The following is a 22,551-nucleotide window of genomic DNA, read 5'->3' as shown; positions in this document are numbered from 1 at the left end:
TTTTATGACCTACAACGCATAACTACATGTGGAACAAGGGGGTATTCTGCAGGGCATAAACCAATAGAGCACGGATAGTATGCACAATCGATTGTCAATTCCACTGGTGGAAGAATGGAATGATTTTCGCTCACCGAAATGAACATGTAAATATCCTCATCCCTCAACATTTTTTGACATATTTTCATCAAATTTCTGTACTGTCCATCAATTTTAGTAGTTTTACCAGGTTTTCTGTAACTTCAACGCATTTCACTCAATTACTCAAGGTCCAAACCACCACACTAAATGAATTGTCACGTCAGTAAAACATCTCATCACATCGATCTCGTGACACTATCAGCCAATGACATTGCAGCATGGTTCTCGATTTCTGTATCATTGCTAAACGACCCCCTCCATTACTTTGCGAGTGTCATATACATGTGGACATATCGCAAACCTTGTTACACTGCCTACATCAAATGACACAAATACTGGTTCTTAGTGTAGGAAATAGCCATCATCAGAGAGAAAGTGCAAAAACTATGTTCCTTAGCCAAAACACTTTATGAATTCAGTAAGTTTTTATTAAGATTTTGACAACTCGCCTATGTGGGAGGAGTCACAGAGTATTCTCACATTCGTGGGATAAAGTAGGAGATTCAAAGCTGTAGCATTCAACTACCTATTTCGAAACGAGCTAGCTCTCCATTGAACCTACAGGCTGAGGACCCTGGGCAAAACTCTATAGGGCCTCTCTCTAATCATTTCGTAACTCTTTCTTTGCCTTTAACCTGCAACGCTGCCTGCAATTTAATTCGTATCCGACAAGAAGTAGGAGGGTCCTATGCCCACTACATTCGATGTCTCATGAAGGAACAGAATGAGCTGAGTTCCATGCAATCAATACACTCCGATATTTTGCTTTTCCAAAGAGTATAACACTTGTTGCAAACTTGTACTGACTGGCACTAGTGATTATATACCAGTTTTTTTCATTCCAGTACTGCAACTGCCTTTCTGCAAAGACTGTTCCCTACCAATTTTATTATCGTCCCCCATCCAATTACACACAATCTCTCTAGATTCTTGCATCGTGAGGAGTTTAGTGTGCCTTCTTGGCGTGGATTACCAGTGAAATACTAGAACAGCGAAGGAAGCTTCAGTATCTGAAACGGATGGGCGAAGCTGAAAACTATAAAATGCTAAAAAAGAAGTATAGAAAAACAATAAGAGAAGCCAAAGCAAGAGCAATTGACACCACCATAACGAACTCAAAAAACAAGGCAAAGGCAGCTTGGAATGCAATCAGTACTGAAAGAAAGGAAAAAGATGAGTCAAACAAGGAAGAAGGTATTAGGTCAATAAAATAGACAACACAGTGGTCACAGATGGTGTGGAAATAGCAAACATACTGAGCAATAACTATATCAGTGTAGTAGAAAACTTAAAATTGGAAAGAAATAGTCAAAAACAGATGGGTATTAAGGTACCATAAATGTCATGCAGTACTATGTTCTTAAGACCAGTCACGGAAGATGAATTGCGGAAAACTATGCAGAAACTGAAGTCCCAGAAATCAGCTGGTGATTATGAAATATCAAATCATGTAATACAGCTGGTAAGTGAGCAGATAATAACACCACTGCTGAACATAGCAAACTGTTCTTTCAGAGATGTAATTTTTCCAGAAAAACTGAAGATAACGAAGGAGGTGCCAGTGTACAAGAAAGGGTATAAGGATGACCCCAACAACTGCAGATCAGTTTCACAGATATCAGGTTGCTCGAAAATCCTAGAAATGCTTATGTATACCAGATTAGTTAATTATTTGGCCAAACATAACAATCTCATATCCTCACAACATGGTTTCAGAAAGGGTAAATCTACAGAATCAGCTATTGCCAGTCTAACAGAATGCATTTAACAGTCCTTAGATGAGAAAAAGGTTGTCTCTGCAATGTTTCTGGAACGTTCAAAAGCATTTGACACTATTGACCATGAAATGCTGATACAAAAATTAGGCAATTATGGCATTCGATGGCAACCAGGTGAATGGATAAAATCATACTTGTGCAACTGTAAGCAGTATGTATCATTAGGAAACTCATACCAATCAGAAACCAAACCCATGAAATATGGAGTGCCACAGGGTTTGGTAATGGGGCCATTGTTATTTAATGTGTTTGTTAATGATGTAGGTGTTGAGGAGGAAGAAAAGAATATATTGTATGCTGATGACATGACAATACTAAATAGTGACCAAAACATGGAACAGCTTGAGAGAAGAGCATACATATCTGCAAATGTCACAGCTCAATGGCTGTTGGAAAATGAACTGGTTATAAATCTAAAAAAGACTATGTATGCAGTGTTTAAAAACAAGGAGAAGGCTGTAGACGTGGATTTAGAGGTTGATGGAACAAGGTTGGAAGAAGTAGAATCTGCTAGATTCTTAGGTATTCTTGTGCATAATGAACTGAAATGGAAAAAAACATGTTAATAACGTCTGTAAAAAACTGAGCTCTGTCATATTCTTAATGATGCACCTATCACAGTATTCAGACAAGAACCTTCTGTGTACAGTGTATCATGGACTTTTCGAACCATACTTACAGTATGAAGTGACTGTGTGGCGAAACTGAAACAAACAAGAGACAAAACGAGTGTTCACATTACAAAAAAAAGCAGTTAGGGCCATTTTAAGAAGAAAGACCTCTGAAACGTGCAAAAACTGTTTCAAGAAGTTAGGTATCTTAACTTTTTCATCGTTGTATATATACAAAACAATAATGTACATCACAAAAGGTAGTGAGGACTGGATTACAAATGCTAGTGTACACACCCACAATACAAGAAGGAAGAATGAAGTATGGAGCATACCCCACTGACTGGCAATGCTAGAAAAAGGACCCCAGTACTCTGGTATCAGATTACTAAGAAGTCTGCCAAAAACCTGCAAGATAGTGTACTTGACAATGACTTTCCAAAGAAAGTTAAAGACTATCTCATTGAAAAAGAGTTTTACAGTGTTGCAGAATACTTACGCCATTAACTTTGCATATATTGTTATTCATTATCAATTATGAAAAAATGTAAGCTAAAGGTATAGAAAAATAAGTGATAATGAATGTTAATAATTTGACATGTCATATATTACACATACATTTACTGTACACAATGTAATCTTACAGGATCAAATAAAATTCAATTCAATTCAATAGTAGATACGACCCTGATACATTTGGCAGTGTTGTGGTGATGTAACACATGATTAAGGAGAAGGAAAAGGAGAAGGAGAAGGAGAAGGAGAAGAAACGTTTGAGTTATGCATAATGGAAATCAAGATGAAAGAAGTTTGAAATATTTTATGCAAATCACTTGTGCCATCAGTTTCCATAGAATTTTTGTAGTGTCTGAATTCCTTTCCAAGAAGGCGCTGGGAAGAGAGAAATGACTGTAGAACATAAATACAAACGCATCAAAGAGTAGTGATGTTTGATATGCGAAATTGCACAACATGCAGCACTAACTTTGTGAACAGAACGCATTCTCTTCCACTCATACAACATTTTTCAAGCAAATGTATACACAGGGATTGCAGTACTCCATAAACCCCTGTTCCAAACTTAGAATCGCAGCAGTCATGGAACTGAAGAGTCGATTTATGTCCAAGATGTGGCAGAGAAATGGAGTGCTTCGCACACATCTTCATTTGTGTAAAAGAGGATGTTGAAATAGATTTTCCGTCGATGGACATGATTCATTACACATGCATTGGAAGTCCTCTGCTGACTGTGATATGGAGAAGTTTTGCAGTTAACGATTGCAGGTAGATAGCATTATAAGTCACACACACAACCCTAAATTGTATATGAGCTGAACGCAAGTTATACCACACAACTGATGCACTCCGAGAGAACAACGGAAAATATGGATATGTGCGTGATAAAAAGCCCGCCGCAACATCTCCCATTCTCTAGAACGGATCATCGGTCTACCATTAACTCATACCTCGTTAACACCCATCTCAAATGATACTCCACCTTAAAAAAAAAAAGTTTCATATCAGCGCACACTCCGCTGCAGAGGGAAAATCCCGTGAATGTTTCGCAGAACCTCTGTTGCACTGTCTACATGGCATCGAGATAGTATGCGTTAGAAATACTCTTCGTTAGCGTGAGAAAAATTTAGCAAGCGCAATAAGGAGTTGCAAATATCGGCTTAACCCCACGTTGCGTTCCTTAGCTGAACCACTTCCCAAATTCGATGAGAAGGGTAATTTTATTACGAGGTTACACTGTCGACGTGCACCCACACTTTCGGTCTGTTCCACACCCCAGCGATCACTGTCCAAAAGAAATGTCGCGGTATTTGTATGGAAGACCACTCCATCTGGAAGCAATACCATGCCTCGATTTATAAGGCATGTATAGAACACGGATGTCGTTAGCCACACTTCTGTGCGCCGGTAGAACCAAGATCGCTTGTGACGGTTAAATAGCCGTCGCAATCATGTTTTCTGAATTGCTGGTCGCTTATAAGAAAATTACGTCTCTGTTCCTAAGACACACTGGTACCACTCGTAAGAAAAGCAAATGATGCATTTCCATCCATCGCGGATTTTCGCTCAATATCGTTTGGTATGACCAGCATTCAATTATTTGCGAAGTATTATACACTCCTGGAAATGGAAAAAAGAACACATTGACACCGGTGTGTCAGACCCACCATAGTTGCTCCGGACACTGCGAGAGGGCTGTACAAGCAATGATCACACGCACGGCACAGCGGACACACCAGGAACCGCGGTGTTGGCCGTCGAATGGCGCTAGCTGCGCAGCATTTGTGCACCGCCGCCGTCAGTGTCAGCCAGTTTGCCGTGGCATACGGAGCTCCATCGCAGTCTTTAACACTGGTAGCATGCCGCGACAGCGTGGACGTGAACCGTATGTGCAGTTGACGGACTTTGAGCGAGGGCGTATAGTGGGCATGGGGGAGGCCGGGTGGACGTACCGCCGAATTGCTCAACACGTGTGGCGTGAGGTCTCCACAGTACATCGATGTTGTCGCCAGTGGTCGGCGGAAGGTGCACGTGCCCGTCGACCTGGGACCGGACCGCAGCGACGCACGGATGCACGCCAAGACCGTAGGATCCTACGTAGTGCCGTAGGGGACCTCACCGCCACTTCCCAGCAAATTAGGGACACTGTTGCTCCTGGGGTATCGGCGAGGACCATTCGCAACCGTCTCGATGAAGCTGGGCTACGGTCCCGCACACCGTTAGGCCGTCTTCCGCTCACGCCCCAACATCGTGCAGCCCGCCGCCAGTGGTGTCGCGACAGGCGTGAATGGAGGGACGAATGGAGACGTGTCGTGTTCAGCGATGAGAGTCGCTTCTGCCTTGGTGCCAATGATGGTCGTATGCGTGTTTGGCACCGTGCAGGTGAGCGCCACAATCAGGACTGCATACGACCGAGGCACACAGGGCCAACACCCGGCATCATGGTGTGGGGAGCGATCTCCTACACTGGCCGTACACCACTGGTGATCGTCGAGGGGACACTGAATAGTGCACGGTACATCCAAACCGTCATCGAACCCATCGTTCTACCATTCCTAGACCGGCAAGGGAACTTGCTGTTCCAACAGGACAATGCACGTCCGCATGTATCCCGTGCCACCCAACGTGCTCTAGAAGGTGTAAGTCAACTACCCTGGCCAGCAAGATCTCCGGATCTGTCCCCCATTGAGCATGTTTGGGACTGGATGAAGCGTCGTCTCACGCGGTCTGCACGTCCAGCACGAACGCTGGTCCAACTGAGGCGCCAGGTGGAAATGGCATGGCAAGCCGTTCCACAGGACTACATCCAGCATCTCTACGATCGTCTCCATGGGAGAATAGCAGCCTGCATTGCTGCGAAAGGTGGATATACACTGTACTAGTGCCGACATTGTGCATGCTCTGTTGCCTGTGTCTATGTGCCTGTGGTTCTGTCAGTGTGATCATGTGATGTATCTGACCCCAGGAATGTGTCAATAAAGTTTCCCCTTCCTGGGACAATGAATTCACGGTGTTCTTATTTCAATTTCCAGGAGTGTACTTAGTAGAGGGATATGTGATAGAGTCGCTGGGATGAGGAGGATTATAAAGTATGTGTTGGGGTGTAAGTTACTGGGGTCAGTGTACCGTCACATTCAAAGAAAATAACAGTGTCTGGTCGTAAGGGAGGTGTGGATATGACATAGATTTCAACGCATTGATAGCCGTAAGGGGGGGGGGGGGGCGGGGTGAAAGAACTTACTTTGGAAGTTATGTCTAGTCAAAAGGATTATATTGCTTTAAATGGCCAATTGATATCTCCAGAGCCACAACCGTCAGGAGGAGGTATTTCCTACACTGCTGCAGTCGTAATATGTGGCTGGTTCAAAATGTTTCTAGACACTATGGGACTTAACATCTGAGGTCATCAGTCCCCTAGACTGATGTATGGGACGCATGGCGGAGGTAGCTGGTGACTGGAACGAACTGACATTTCTGGCTTAAGGCTGTCACTAGCAGCGAGTACAAAGACAAGTTCCAGACGGCTGGCTAGTCCAGTATATATTGGGCTGTCTCCGTGATTGCGTGTGTTGCATGTATTCTCTGTGGAAAACTGAGCGTTTCAATATCGATCACTGACAAGTGTAGGCGCTGCACGTATTGATAACATACGAATTCATACCAATACAATCTTCCTGGACATCCTCCATGGCCAGAGCGACCTCTCCAGTGGGCCGAGTCCGTCTGCTGACCAGGCGCGATCGATGAGACGCGCATACACAGCGGCATCTAGCACTGCGGGACACTCTGGCGTGGGGACGGTGCCTGTGGATATCGGGACATGAGTGCGTGGGATGTACGAGTGTTACAGCGATCTGTGACATCTAACCGTGGCAATCAATACTACTACTGTGTAATGGAAAGTGGTTTAAGCATGTGGTGTTTACTGCTTCTCAATACAGTCCAGTTGCTAGTTCAAAATGTCTCTAAACACTATGGGACTTAACATCTGAGGTCATCAGTCCCCTAGACTGAGAACTACATAAACCTAATTAACCTAAGGACGTCACACACATCCATGCCCGAGGAGGGATTCCAACCTGCGACTATAGCAGCAGCGCGGTTCCGGACTGAAGCCCCTAGAACCGCTCGGTCACAACGGCCGGCCAGTCCAGTGGACTCTTGCAGCAGAAAGGAGGGAATGTTATTAATTGTTGTTTCTATCCTATCGTGTTAGAGACCCTTCCTCCTCCTTCTTCGTGAAGATATAGCTGAGAGAGTCAACTTAGGGATTTTATAGTGCTTCAAAAACCTAATCGCAACATCATATTCCGGATTGATCAATTTACTGTTTCTCATAGTGGTACTGCGAGCACACGTACCAATTCAACCCCTCTGTAGATTGTTTACGAACATAGTATGCAACTAAGCTGAAATTTGCAAATTTCAGCTACTTTCAATGTGATGTACTTCCTACTAAATGATCTAACTGTGTCAGTATCCACCAATAGGAGGCAAGGGGAAACATCCAGTAGGGTTTGGAAACCAAGTATTTGTGTTATTTAATCCCACCAAATACACCCATCGTAGCATCCAACCATAGGATGCAAGGGTATCAATTTTATTAATTAGTCAATCAATCTGATAGAGGAAATATTTCCAAAACATCAACAGTTAGGGGTTATCCAGGCATCGAGGGCTTTGTTCAGGACGAAGGTGGAATTAGTGTGGCACATGACAGCCGCTGCCTTCTTCTTCTTGAATGTACCATCCGCCAGAGGTTTCCATAGCAGTGGAAGAGTGAGAATAAAGGGATGTACCGACTACCAGCGCCAGGCCTGCATGAGGAGCTAGCGAGTAAGGGAGGAGGATGTAAGTGAGGAGGAGTGGGGTGAACATCTTGGTCTGTTAGTGTTTACATATGTTGGTTCACACAAACAGGAAGCAATCACTTGAGACAGAGAGAGGAAGAGAGAGAGGAAGACGGAGAGAGAGGCAACACGTGAATCTGGTATCAAACTTCAAAGTGATGCCTCTACCTGATACTTTGATTGCGGAGGATTAGCGTGGTCCCACAGCTGCGCTGGTCCCTGACTGGAGGGTGTGTGCAGTGTGGTATGGTGCGATTGACCCGGCAGTCAGCAACGTGATCGCGAGATTTTTTCGCCAGCTATGTTAAGCACGATGTGTGGCAGTGTAATTACGTGTGTTGAGTTGTGCTGACGTCTGTTTCGTGACGGCATTTCTTGCGCAATAGGAGAAAAGGCGATCGATTTTACTACTTCTTTTCCATGTATTTTGCAACACCTGTATCTTACCAATACAACAGAGAATGATGAGCTTTTCCCATCAAATAAAAGACTGATCCAATTCCTGCAAATTGAATTTGATAAATAAACAGTATAGCCTTTATGTTGTAAATGACGTTGTTATGAATTTCCTGTCTTGAGATCCTTCCTCTCCAGCACAGACTCAGTACCCTTTTCCCACCCATTTCCAGGTGAGGGAGAGAAGGGGGAGTGTGGTGTGGGAGGTGAGGGCTTGTGGATGTACCAGAGAGGGAGGGAGTAATTAATTTATCTATTTAATTAAGTAGTCAGTTAATTTGATATCAAATGTGTGCTTGTATCAGCGAGTGCACTTCGCAGGAGGATGGGGGATGTGTTGGAGGAAGGGGTGGGGAGGGGTTGGAGGGTTTCCCAGGAAGACAGATTATCCCTGGGTGGTCATAAATCATCCCCCAGGGGGGGGGTCATAAATCAATTAACAGAACAATAGGTTGAGGAGAGGGAATGGGATCATAAATCAATCAGGTTTGCTGCTGAATGCTAACACATTGTCTCAGAACACAGTTTTCCTCCTACTGACAGTGTGTCGAGTTTTTAAATGTGTTATGTCTTCGTTTTATTCTGCAACCATACATCCCCACTAAACAGCACTAGTTATGGTACAAGTGTACATGAAAACTGACGAGAGACTGTGTATCGAGATTTTAAATGCAATATGTCTTCGTTTTATTCTAAAAATGTATGCCTGTATTTACTTTAGAAGTATTACTTCTCATTTGTTCTGTTAATCTAACAGACTCTCATGAGTACTGTGGCCAAAACACTTTAAGATGCATATTTTAAAAAATAAAAACATAATTAGCGATCAAGGTGGGCAATTTTATTGGCTTTTGATAATGATTGCATACTCAAACAACGATTTGTGTCATTTACAGGCAAAATTGGTGAACAGTTAATGTGTTTGTTTTTGTAGGCTCTTAAATGTCCTAGTTGTCAATGCCCTTACAAATAATTTATGAGATCAATGTGATTAATATGTACAAAATACAGACATACCAGAAGTTAGATAAGATCACGTTTCCTTTTTCTCACTTCGTCGCACATTAGTACACAAAGTCAGCCTCATGTGTACAAAACAGTCTGTGAGTTAAGATGTACTATTAAATTATCACTACCAGGCCAGAACAGCCACGGAGCAGCGAGTCTGAAAATGGTGGTTGGATGATCACTTACATAATAACTGGATGAATGCAAACTGAAACTTCCCTGCCTGACATATTAGGTAGAAGGTTAGGCAAAAGACTACACCTTTAATCACGGTGGGAATAGAGGGGCGTGTGCTATTAAGCTAGCTTCTTCCCTCTGGTCATAATTTAAGGTGTACTCAGTTAAAAGGTGGGGAACTGTAATCAGTACGCCACGAGCTTCGCAATCTGGTGGGCTTAAGTGGACTGGTTTGTGCACACAAGGGGAAATACTGGAAAATATTCAGTTTTCTAAATAGCGTAGTTCCAAGAGTAAGACATGTAAGACCATGCAATGCTTACCATCTTTTGACAGATCTTTTGGGAAGATTTTGGTCTCACACTTTCTTCTGAACTGTATTTTGTGCTGCAAGTGAAATAAAGCATCTTAATTATTTACGTACAGCATAGGTACAAATACTTTAAATAAAACAAAGTAAAAACGTGACTTTTTCTGGAAGTTCTTTACACTATTATCTTTAAATTTTTTTTAAAAAAAAGGCGTTACTGTCATAAATTATGGTTCAAACAAATGTAATAATGATTATCAGGAGGTTCAATAATTATCTCATAGTTTTTCTTTAAAAATGTTTTTAATTTTTAAGTTTAAGCCACAAGAATACTCCATTTTTTGTTTAACTGTGTTTTAAGACAGTAAACAAAATTTCAACTCTCTGTTTTTAATAGCCAGTGCCAGAACATAAAAAGTGACCTGGGAAATTCACGTCAAAGTTAAAATTTGTTTCTGTACCTACTCTAAATAACACTAATACACCCCACATCCTTATTCATCATGTTGCTGGTGTTGCTCTCCCTCCATTTTCTTTTACAGATTTTTCTTATTCTTGCTTCTTTGATGGCTTCCAACACTGATTTCTCTGCTTCGAAAACATCCTACCAATGACAATCAAAATTCTTTGCATATTTAGTCCAACAGACACTTACATTATTCGATAACCTTTGACACTGCTTCTTCATTAAAACACAGAACACCCAGCACACCTATTTTCAAAGTATTACTGCTACCAGTACAGTTTCTCGTGTCTGTACCCATACTCAGTTGCTAAAACTCTCATTTCCATTTTGAGTCCTAGTATGTAATTACTTCTGTAATAATCTTGTGTCACTAAAACACTAGAGACTAAAAACTCATAAAAAACAAAGAAGTGAGACCAGAATTCTGCAACAGAGCTGTCTGCGTGACATGGGTGCATCGCCATGTGTGCAGGCACATAAATTCCTCTAATTTTGGGGCTTTGCTCGGTACAATCTATTCGAAATAAACCTTTCCTGAATCAGAAAACTACAAAGAAAACAAAAATTAAAGAAATGACTTTTTGGCACTTACTCATGTATTAATCCCACTTAAGACCGAGAGGGAAACCATGCATAAGGGGTTGCATTCTGTTTGAAGACGTGTTAAGCAGACTTCATCACGTCTGATTGATCGGAAGGAGTTGCACCACGGTGTTACGGTCACTTTTACTGATCACAAATTTTGGTCCATTATGCCCAGCCACTTTTCCACCCTAAGAATCGGTATGGACTTTCTCGTAAACGACATTACGGCACACAGATGAATATCACACTGGATCACAATGGATAGGTTACATAATTCCTTGGCTGCGATATCGGCTTCCCTACTCTCGTGAATTCGCGTGTGCCTTGGTATCTAGCGTATGTAAAGCCACCACATTCTGGGGAGCTTAACTGCCTCAAAATAATTTTAGACCCAGTATTATATACCTGTTTATTTATTTTCCGCAAGGAATCTTCTCATGGCTGGTTCACATGTAATAACGAGCCACCCTGTGTTTGGGGAATGTGCTCAGATGTTCATATGACCACAGTAAAAGCTGCGCATGTCCTCATTTCCAAACAAATCTTACAGAATGTCGATGCTTGCCTGTAAAACAAACCATACAACTGCCTGACGTGTTAACTTATTTTGAGCCCCTGTGTAGTCAAATTCCTCTCGCACACGAAGCGGGCGAACAGTCAGCTGTATTTCACAATATAGGCAGCGTATGTTTCCACCCCTGTACTGCCTGACAAATCGATGAGGCACCCAGAAGAGGAGGAGGGAATGAAGTGAAACTTCATGGGTTCGGAAGAGATGTGATATTATTTCAGTGATTCCAAAATCGAGTCCAATTTATAAAGAACTTGACAGTCTGAGCCCACTTATCAGTATGATGTTCCACTTATGGTCTGGATGCGTGCATTGATTCAGTTGGGAGTGGTGTCACAAAGCTGTTGTGTGCACTCCTGAGATACTCTGGCCCACAACTGTTGCAAATGGACCTTGGTACCCTGGATCCTGCCACTGGACTGGTGTTGACGTCGGACTGGTCTCGCACACGTGCTCTATCAGGGACAGATCTGGGGATCTAGCTGGCCGTGGGAGTGCCTCAGCATCACACAGGCAGTTCATAGAGGTACGTGTCATGTGTGGACGAGCACTTTTGTGTTGAAAATAGCACCACAGTACTGTCAGATGAGACGTAAGACTCGAGAGTGCTGGTTACCCGTGATGTACCGTTATTCTCTCAAATTCTGTCAATTACTATCACCCTTGATCTCAAGTCATACCCGATGGCTCCCCACACTGTGAAGCTAATAGTAACAACGCTGTGCCTGTCCAAAACATTGGAAGAATGGGACCTGTCCCCAGATCCTCACCATATTCTCAGACGATGGTCATATGAGTGACAATGATTCATTGCCAAACAGATTGCTTCGCCATTCGCCAATAGTCCATGCGTCCTTGTCAGGGCACCACTCTAAACACGGCAGTTCGTATCATGGTCCCAAATGGCAGCCTGCACACAGGACAATAATTCCCCCAGTCCGGCTGCTGTAAGTTTCCTACCAAAGGTGTGAGAGGACACAGAATGATGCAGGGAGTCCCTTGGATGTCAGGCGTGGAGGTGAAGGGCTATCAATGTGGATGGTGCACAGTACAGCCATCCTCCCTCGTGTGCTGGTCAGACACGGTCTACCAGAACCTTGACGTCGAGCATACCTGCCTCCATGTTCTCATGTAGTGCAACATTGGGCCACTGTGACCTCCAAATGCCCCAAAAATCTGGACATTACACGAGTTAACCAGCTGGCAATTGGAGACCCACAATTAGGTCCCTCTGAAACTCCGTCACGTGCTGATAATACTGTCTCACGTAAGTATGCCGCATCTCCGTGTGCTTCATAATGATCTCTCAACTCCTGACGCTCTTCACACTCCTTATATACCCTACCAGCCCTGGTAACGACACAGAACGACAGCAACACTTTTTACTCTTGCGGCTGTTCTACCTGCCACAGAAAATTACAACTCTAAGTCAGTTAAACAGTCGCCGATGGTATGTGCTTTTACGAAGTTACACTAACTTCCGCCTGTGTCTTCTATGTGCTTCACCTTTTTTGGCTGGCAGTGATTATGTCTCGGACATTAGCACTTGAAAGATTAATTTTAAAAGTGGACTCTATTTAGCCATACAAGTAAATTTAGCCATACAAGTGAACATGGAAAGAGCTGTGATATTGTATATTGTGCCTGGAAGGTATTGCATGTCCCTGTTCGTTTTAAATACAGTTTTATTACCATCCACTTTATTTCAGTTAGATAACAGTATGCATGTGGTTAATATTCAGTAATTCAGAACGAACAAAATACGTAAATGCAGTCACTGTTTCTTCGACAAGCAGATAGACACTAATAGATCGAATTGGTACTCTCACTCGTCAGTTTTGTTACAAAACTAGCTCCACTTTGATCAGTGTCATTCTGGATTGTCCCCAATGTAAACCTCCAAAATATTAAGATGAAACATCGTAATGACAATACACTGTTTCTCATCTTTCCGACGTCTTTGTTAACCTTTTGCCTCACTTTAAAACAGAACACTAACTGTCTAATAATTACTTATCGCCATATTTTCCTCTGAATTACTAACTGATATTCTTCCTCTCATCAGTTACCACTGCTTTTCTATTCATCTATTTTAATCTCTGTTCATCAACATCCCGTGTAATGCCATTCCGCAAAATTCTGACTACCTCCCCTAAATATCAGCGACTATCTGATCACATAACACACACGCGTACTTGTGTCAAAAAAACCTCGGATTGTCAACACCACAATGCCAAGTGGTTACCAAAGAACTTGTCCCGGCTCTAAATGTCCAAGATAAGTTGACTCTTTTAACTTAAGGTGTCAGTAGTGGAGAAAATCGGCGCTAGTAAGAAGAGTTGCCGAGAATTCTTCCGGGTAGTATGGCCGTGGTCCATGGAACTCTTCTATCCCTGACGTTTCGTCCAAAGCTACGTTGACGACTCGGCAAGACTCAGCACAAACGGAGCACCTCCGAAGATGTGCAACGTAGCTTTGGACGATACGTCACGGATAGAAGAGTTCCATGGACCACGGCCATACAACCCGGAAGAATTCTCGGCAGCTGAAACATCCGGTCGTGAAAGCCTTCATTGTATGACTAGTAAGAAGATATTCAATTGACTCAGAGTGCTGCCAATATTTCCCAGTGTGTCACCTCTACTTTCGTGTAAAGACACAACATGGGTAGTGGTGGCAGCAATGTGAGATAAAACCGGCGCTGTCCTCCTCCTACTGATCCTCTCCCCTCAGCAGTCCTAATGCAGAGGCGAGCTATAGCCTATCCCCTGCTGGTGCGGTCCCCGCAGCCACTGCACGGAGGGTCAGCTTCTCACGGCCAGAGAATGATCACGGTGCGCTCACGCGTTGTTGCCTCCACCCAGACTCGGCGTCGGGCAGCTACTCGCTGGACGGGATGCGAGTGCAGCGGCGCCGCTGGGCCTGGGGGTGGGAGTCGCCGCCCCCGCCTCCCCCGCTCTGCAGATCACAGTCCGCCTCTGCCGCCGACGTCCGGCTCACGCAGCGGCGGCCCTCGGCTGCCGGCCGCGCCACCGACGACGCAGACGTCGACGACTGGGAGGGCAGCCTCGCCAGCGAGCCGCCGCCAGCCACAGGTCAGCCGCAGGAAGCGCAGGCTGCAGTGTAGCTCACTACCAGTTGGGCTGCTCCGCGTGTACGCACAAATGTATCAATGTGACCATAGTTTATGCAAATGGAAGCAGCAAAATGGATGCGTAACAAGTGCTTCAGTTTGCAGCAGAGTTGTGACTGTCTCAGATTTCGTTGTACGCTGCTTGGGCTCCAACCAAACTGTGAATCGTAGCGTCCATCGTCTAGAAGAGTATGCGCGTGACGAAAATGTGGATACGAGTCCAGCGTGCACTGTGTGTGACGTGCTCCAGCGCCGGGGTGCACAGACAGACCGCTACTTGCCACCGACGTGATGACAGTTCGCTCTTCACCGTTCTTTTACTGCAACTTCTTTACTCATCTTTTATTCTTTCCCACAAAGGACTTTGCAGGCCCTTCTAGAGCCTGAGCCACGCCAGTCCAGCTGGCGTCAGAGTAAGGGGGAACCCGATCTACGACAATAGCTCGCTCGTGCCACTTTCTTTTTGAATCCGCGCCCTTGCATCTGCAAGAGACCACAGGCTTCTGTAGAGATAAACTGTTCTAATTTTGTTGAATAAAGTGAATATTTATGAAGAAAATTATGTCAAGTACATAAGGTGTAATGGGCATAAGTGCAGATATTTTTTATATTGGTACCTTAATACTCGTATTTACACACATCAGTGTGTTGGTTGCTTTTCTCTGCATCAAATACTGTTCCCATAAACATGTCGCTTAACTTACTACTTGATGTTTTATCCATAGTCATAACTGCACAGTAAATGGACTACACCTATCAGTATAGGCTAATCGTTTTGCGTGCATGCGTCCATACTTCAACATCTAATCTACTGCCCAGGAAAGTGAGTGTTAATGGGTTGTTCTTGCTTTATGTACTTGGAGGTACTAAACAACCTAAAAGCATATCGCTCCTAATTATTAGTCTGCAAATGAACAAAATACTGATGTCACATTAATCAATACACTATCCTTAGTCACCAATTAAGACATCTGTACTTATAACCATTACACGCTGTATATATGTACAACTTTTTCTTTCTTTTTTGCGCTCTTTTCATTGTCTCAGTGAGAGGCTTGCAACCACTAGTACCAGCGAGTCTGCTCTAGAGCATGATTTTTATTCTTCAACTTCCTCCCAAGTGTTACGCCTCTTGGCTTTTTATGGTCTCGTTGAGGTCTCCTGCCTGCTTTTCATTGCTTAACCTAGCAATCTTACATTGCTGTGTTGGTAGTGTAGCATAGATTTTGGAATTTCTTAGACCTCACTTACAGATGTTTTCTCCAGCTGTTTTGGTCACTCTATGTACAATTTGTCAGTGACTTCAATTCATTCATCCTACAATCCCATTTGATGTAACCAGTCATCGAATTTTCAGCTGGGTCTGTTTCTTCCAGAATCAATAGTTTATAGACTAAGTACGAGAATGTGTTCTCTCTTCCTAGAGTTTTATTTTTTAAACAGATATTACTTTGTACTGGTTATCAGGAGAAAGAAAACTGGTGTTCTACGGATCGGAGCGTGGAATGTCAGATCCCTTAATCGGGCAGGTAGGTTAGAAAATTTAAAAAGGGAAATGTATAGGTTAAAGTTAGATATAGTGGGAATTAGTGAAGTTCGGTGGAAGGAGGAACAAGACTTTTGGTCAGGTGATTACAGGGTTATAAATACAAAATCAAATAGGGGTAATGCAGGAGTAGGTTTAATAATGAATAAAAAAATAGGAGTGCGGGTTAGCTACTACAAACAGCATAGTGAACGCATTATTGTGGCCAAGATAGACACAAAGCCCATGCCTACTACAGTAGTACAAGTTTATATGCCAACTACCTCTGCAGATGATGAAGAAATAGATGAAATGTATGACGAGATAAAAGAAATTATTCAGGTAGTGAAGGGAGACGAAAATTTAATAGTCATGGGTGACTGGAATTCGTCAGTAGGAAAAGGGAGAGAAGGAAACATAGTAGGTGAATATGGATTGGGGGGAAGGAATGAAAGAGGAAGCCGCCTTGTAGAATTTTGCACAGAGCATAACTTAATCATAGCCAACACTTGGTTCAAGAATCATAAAAGAAGGTTGTATACCTGGAAGAATCCTGGAGATACTAAAAGGTATCAGATAGATTATATAATGGTAAGACAGAGATTTAGGAACCAGGTTTTAAATTGTAAGACATTTCCTGGGGCAGATGTGGATTCTCACCACAATCTATTGGTTATGAACTGCAGATTCAAACTGAAGAAACTGCAAAAAGGTGGGAATTTAAGGAGATGGGGCCTGGATAAACTGAAAGAACCAGAGGTTGTAGAGAGTTTCAGGGAGAGCATAAGGGAACAATTGACAGGAATGGGGGAAAGAAATACAGTAGAAGAAGAATGGGTAGCTCTGAGGGATGAAGTAGTGAAGGCAGCAGAGGATCAAGTAGGTAAAAAGACGAGGGCTAATAGAAATCCTTGGGTAACAGAAGAAATATTGAATTTAATTGATGAAAGGAGAAAATATAAAAATGCAGTAAATGAAGCAGGCAAAAAGGAATACAAACGTCTCAAAAATGATATCGACAGGAAGTGCAAAATGGCTAAGCAGGGATGGCTAGAGGACAAATGTAAGGATGTAGAGGCTTGTCTCACTAGGGGTAAGATGGATACTGCCTACAGGAAAATTAAAGAGACCTTTGGAGAGAAGAGAACCACTTGTATGAATATCAAGAGCTCAGATGGCAACCCAGTTCTAAGCAAAGAAGGGAAGGCAGAAAGGTGGAAGGAGTATATAGAGGGTTTATGCAAGGGCGATGTACTTGAGGACAATATTATGGAAATGGAAGAGGATGTAGATGAAGACGAAATGGGAGATAAGATACTGCGTGAAGAGTTTGACAGAGCACTGAAAGACCTGAGTCGAAACAAGGCCCCAGGAGTAGACAACATTCCATTTGAACTACTGATGGCCTCGGGAGAGCCAGTCATGACAAAACTCTACCATCTGGTGGGCACGATGTTTGAGACAGGCGAAATACCCTCAGAATTAAAAGAAGAATATAATAATTCCAATCCCAAAGAAAGCAGGTGTTGACAGATGTGAAAATTACCGAACTATCAGTTTAATAAGTCACAGCTGCAAAATACTAACGCGAATTCTTTACAGACGAATGGAAAAACTGGTAGAAGCCGACCTCGGGGAAGATCAGTTTGGATTCCGTAGAAATGTTGGAACACGTGAGGCAATACTGACCTTACGACTTATCTTAGAAGAAAGATTAAGAAAAGGCAAACCTACGTTTCTAGCATTTGTAGACTTAGAGAAAGCTTTTGACAATGTTGACTGGAATACTCTCTTTCACATTCTGAAGGTGGCAGGGGTAAAATTCAGGGAGCGAAAGGCTATTTACAGTTTGTACAGAAACCAGATGGCAGTTATAAGAGTCGAGGGGCATGAAAGGGAAGCAGTGGTTGGGAAAGGAGTAAGACAGGGTTGTAGCCTCTCCCCGATGTTATTCAATCTGTATATTGAGCAAGCATTAAAGGAAACAAAAGAAAAATTCGGAGTAGGTATAAAAATTCATGGAGAAGAAGTAAAAACTTTGAGGTTCGCCGATGACATTGTAATTCTGTCAGAGACAGCAAAGGACTTGGAAGAGCAGTTGAACGGAATGGACAGTGTCTTGAAAGGAGGATATAAGATGAACATCAACAAAAGTAAAACGAGGATAATGGAATGTAGTCAAATTAAGTCGCGTGATGCTGAGGGAATTAGATTAGGAAATGAGACACTTAAAGTAGTAAAGGAGTTTTGCTATTTAGGGAGTAAAATAACCGATGATGGTCGAAGTAGAGAGGATATAAAATGTAGACTGGCAATGGCAAGGAAAGCGTTTCTCAAGAAGAGGAATTTGTTAACATCGAGTATAGATTTAAGTTTCAGGAAGTCGTTTCTGAAAGTATTTGTATGGAGTGTAGCCATGTATGGAAGTGAAACATGGACGATGACTAGTTTGGACAAGAAGAGAATAGAAGCTTTCGAAATGTGGTGCTACAGAAGAATGCTGAAGATAAGGTGGGTAGATCACGTAACTAATGAGGAGGTATTGAATAGGATTGGGGAGAAGAGAAGTTTGTGGCACAACTTGACTAGAAGAAGGGATCGGTTGGTAGGACATGTTTTGAGGCATCAAGGGATCACAAATTTAGCATTGGAGGGCAGTGTGGAGGGTAAAAATCGTAGAGGGAGACCAAGAGATGAATACACTAAGCAGATTCAGAAGGATGTAGGTTGCAGTAGATACTGGGAGATGAAGAAGCTTGCACAGGATAGAGTAGCATGGAGAGCTGCATCAAACCAGTCTCAGGACTGAAGACCACAACAACAAACAACTGGTTATTTTCCACAGAAGGCCATAGTAGTATGTGTCGACCAAAAAATAATTTCATGAGTACATTTGTAACTATCAGTGACTCGATAACGTTCAAATGACATGTATACAGGGTGTTAGAAAAAGGTACGGCCAAACTTTCAGGAAACTTTCCTCACACACAAATAAAGAAAAGATGTAATGTGGACATGTGTCCGGAAACGCTTAATTTCCATGTTAGAGCTCATTTTAGTTTCGTTAGTATGTACTGTACTTCCTCGATTCACCGCCAGTTGGTCCAATTGAAGGAAGGTAATGTTGACTTCGGTGCTTGTGTTGACATGCGACTCATTGGTCTACAGTACTAGCATCAAGCACATCAGTACGTAGCATCAGCAGGTTAGTGTTCATCACGAACGTGGTTTTGCAGTCAGTGCAATGTTTACAAATGCGGAGTTGCGGAGTTGGCAGATGCCCATTTGATGTATGGATTAGCACAGGGCAATAGCCGTGGCGCGGTACGTTTGTATCGAGACAGATTGCACCGAGCGAGGTGGCGCAGTGGTTAGCCCACTGGACTCGCATTCGGGAGGACGACGGTTCAATCCCGTCTCCGGCCATCCTGATTTAGGTTTTCCGTGATTTCCCTAAATCGCTTCAGGCAAATGCCGGGATGGTTCCTGTGTAAGGGCACGGCCGATTTCCTTCCCCATCCTTTCCTCACCCGAGCTTGCGCTCCGTCTCTAATGACCTCGTTGTCGACGGGACGTTAAACACTAATCTCCTCCTCCTCCTCGAGACAGATTTCCAGAACGAAGGTGTCCCGACAGGAAGAAGACGTTCGAAGCAATTGATCGGCGTCTTAGGGAGCACGGAACATTCCAGCCTATGTCTCGCGACTGGGGAAGACCTAGAACGACAAGGACACCTGCAATGGACGAGGCAATTCTTCGTGCAGTTGACGATAACCCTAATGTCAGTGTCAGAGAAGTCGCTGCTGTACAAGGTAACGTTGACCACATCACTGTATGGAGAGTGCTACGGGAGAACCAGTTGTTTCCGAACCATGTACAGCGTGTGCAGGCACTATCAGCAGCTGATTGGCCTCCACGGGTACACTTCTGCGAATGGTTCATCGAACAATGTGTCAATCCTCATTTCAGTGAAAATGTTCTCTTTACGGATGAGGCTTCATTCCAACGTGATCAAATTGTAAATTTTCACAATCAACATGTGTGGGCTGACGAGAATCCGCACGCAATTGTGCAATCACGTCATCAACACAGATTTTCTGTGAACGTTTGGGCAGGCATTGTTGGTGATGTCTTGATTGGGCCCCATGTTCTTCCACCTAAGCTCAATGGAACACGTTATCATGATTTCATACGGGATACTCTACCTGTGCTGCTAGAATATGTGTCTTTTTAAAAGTACGACACAACATGTGGTTCATGCACGATGGAGCTCCTGCACATTTCAGTCGAAGTGTTCGTACGCTTCTCAACAACCGATTCGGTGACCGATGGATTGGTAGAGGCGGACCAATTCCATGGCCTCCACGCTCTCCTGACCTGAACCCTCTTGACTTTCATTTATGGGGGCATTTGAAAGCTCTTGTCTACGCAACCCCGGTACCAAATGTAGAGACTCTTCGTGCTCGTATTGTGGACGGCTGTGATGCAATACGCCATTCTCCTGGGCTGCATCAGCGCATCAGGGATTCCATGCGACGGAGGGTGGATGCATGTATCCTCGCTAACGGAGGACGTTTTGAACATTTCCTGTAACAAAATGTTTGAAGTCACGCTGGTACGTTCTGTTGCTGTGTGTTTCCATTCCATGATTAATGTGATTTGAAGAGAAGTAATAAAATGAGCTCTAACATGGAAAGTAAGCGTTTCCGGACATATGTCCACATAACATATTTTCTTTCTTTGTGTGTGAGGAACGTTTCCTGAAAGTTTGGTCGTACCTTTTTGTAACACCCTGTATATTACAATGGCTCACCTCTTGTGTATACTGATACTTCCAGATTAATATTGGCCACATTCTTCATTTTGGCATACATCGTATCGATACGGTGTGGATACTATACACAGTCATGTGTGAACGTAAAGCAACTAGTACTTGATCGCTGCGAATAGAGGAGTGATTCAAGCTACACCTCCCGCCAGCAGGGCACACAGCCTCCACACTTGAACAGCGCTTCTGCGCAAGCTGTGCTGACATTCTGTTGTGTAGATCGGCCTGTCTCTCCTGATGTGACACGACTCTTACTTGAACCCCATGTTCGCCAAGATGAGTCTCCACACTGATTTCAAGATAAGAGAAGATAACGACGAGCAATGCATAACAGAAAGGGAAGTGTAGTATACATAGCATTTGGTAAAGGCTACCACACAATCGCAGTTAGCATTATCAAGAAAAAGGTAGGTCTGCCCCAACATCTACTGTTGTATTACGCAACCGTGGCTCAAAACACTCCCTCTTCCCTAAAACTGCGATGTTAAAGTGTCCATGCAGTATCTTCTGTACAAATAGGTTATTACTATTGATACTGAGTATGCAGCTACAAGGAAATACAATTTTTCTTCGTGATACAGGATTCGATGCTGCATGGTGAACAAGGAAACATGTCAAGGCTGACAATGAAGTCAAGTGGGGAGGCAATGTTTTCGGTTGGACAGTAACACGGACGGTGGGGGGAAAGGGTTGTTGCCCAGCTGGCTTACTCAACCCTTGAAGAAGCTCTATTGGTGATTGCGTCCCAGGGCCGTTAAACAACAAAAGACTTAACAGGCTCTCAGAGCCAAGAAAAATTCAATGCCCACCAAAAGAGTCTTAACCTGCAATCATAGAGAGAGAGGAAAGAGAGCAAGAGAATTGATATGCTTACCGGCATGATTTAAAAATACTAGCGAATCTCAATCTTTACTTAACCTAATGCCTCTATTCCTGTTGATGCTGGTGTCATTTTGTTTCATTTTATGTAAATCTAGATGTAGGTGCAGACACGTGAGGCAGTGTTTGGCGATAGTTAGTTTAGTTTGGTACATCAGTCTGGTAATGCTTGTGTTCTTTACACCTTCGTTCAACAGTGACGATATATCATGTGCGCTCAGACATACCCCAGTCACAAAACTAACCCCTGCCACCCACACAATTCCTTTCGTTACTTACACCCATCAACGTTATTCAACTACCCATACAACTCGCAACTTCCAGTGCCAACTTCTTTCCCTAGAGCTATACCATCCCCCCCCCCCCCACCACGCTCTCAACAATAGACCTCTGCTCTATTTATCTATTTATCTGAACCAGTTCAAAAAGTTTCCCTATCTCTACCCAAAACCTTGTCCCATATCGTGTTGCTTTAAAGTTGTCTAAGCCATGGAATCATCTCCAATGGCCTAACCATGGAAATCACTATTTCTGGATCCCACCCTTCCTTCCACAGTAATATTCATCTTCTCACATTCCGACAATTCCTTTCCGTCACAAACCTGGTTCTACAAAAACACATCTCCATTGCACAGGCATCCACGAACCACCTCCACTCCCTGCAAAATGCTGTTACTATGCAGTCCCCACTACCTACACCTCATATCCGCCCCCAGG

General features: G+C 43.4%; 1 protein-coding gene across 1 annotated transcript in view; it reads left to right on the top strand.

Moving 5' to 3' along the window:
* Nucleotides 1–22,551, top strand: part of LOC126092733 (uncharacterized) — a 179,117-nt gene that overhangs the window by 58,668 nt on the left and 97,898 nt on the right. Inside the window, exon 5 of the mRNA XM_049908459.1 lies at nucleotides 14,334–14,564. Coding sequence (XP_049764416.1) covers nucleotides 14,334–14,564 — 231 coding nt within the window. The remainder of the gene's footprint in view (nucleotides 1–14,333; nucleotides 14,565–22,551) is intronic.

This window comes from Schistocerca cancellata, chromosome 7 (assembly GCF_023864275.1).
Source record: "Schistocerca cancellata isolate TAMUIC-IGC-003103 chromosome 7, iqSchCanc2.1, whole genome shotgun sequence".
Taxonomy (NCBI): domain Eukaryota; kingdom Metazoa; phylum Arthropoda; class Insecta; order Orthoptera; family Acrididae; genus Schistocerca; species Schistocerca cancellata.
Note: the sequence above shows the minus strand (reverse complement) of the source record. Positions and strands in the feature narration are given on the sequence as shown.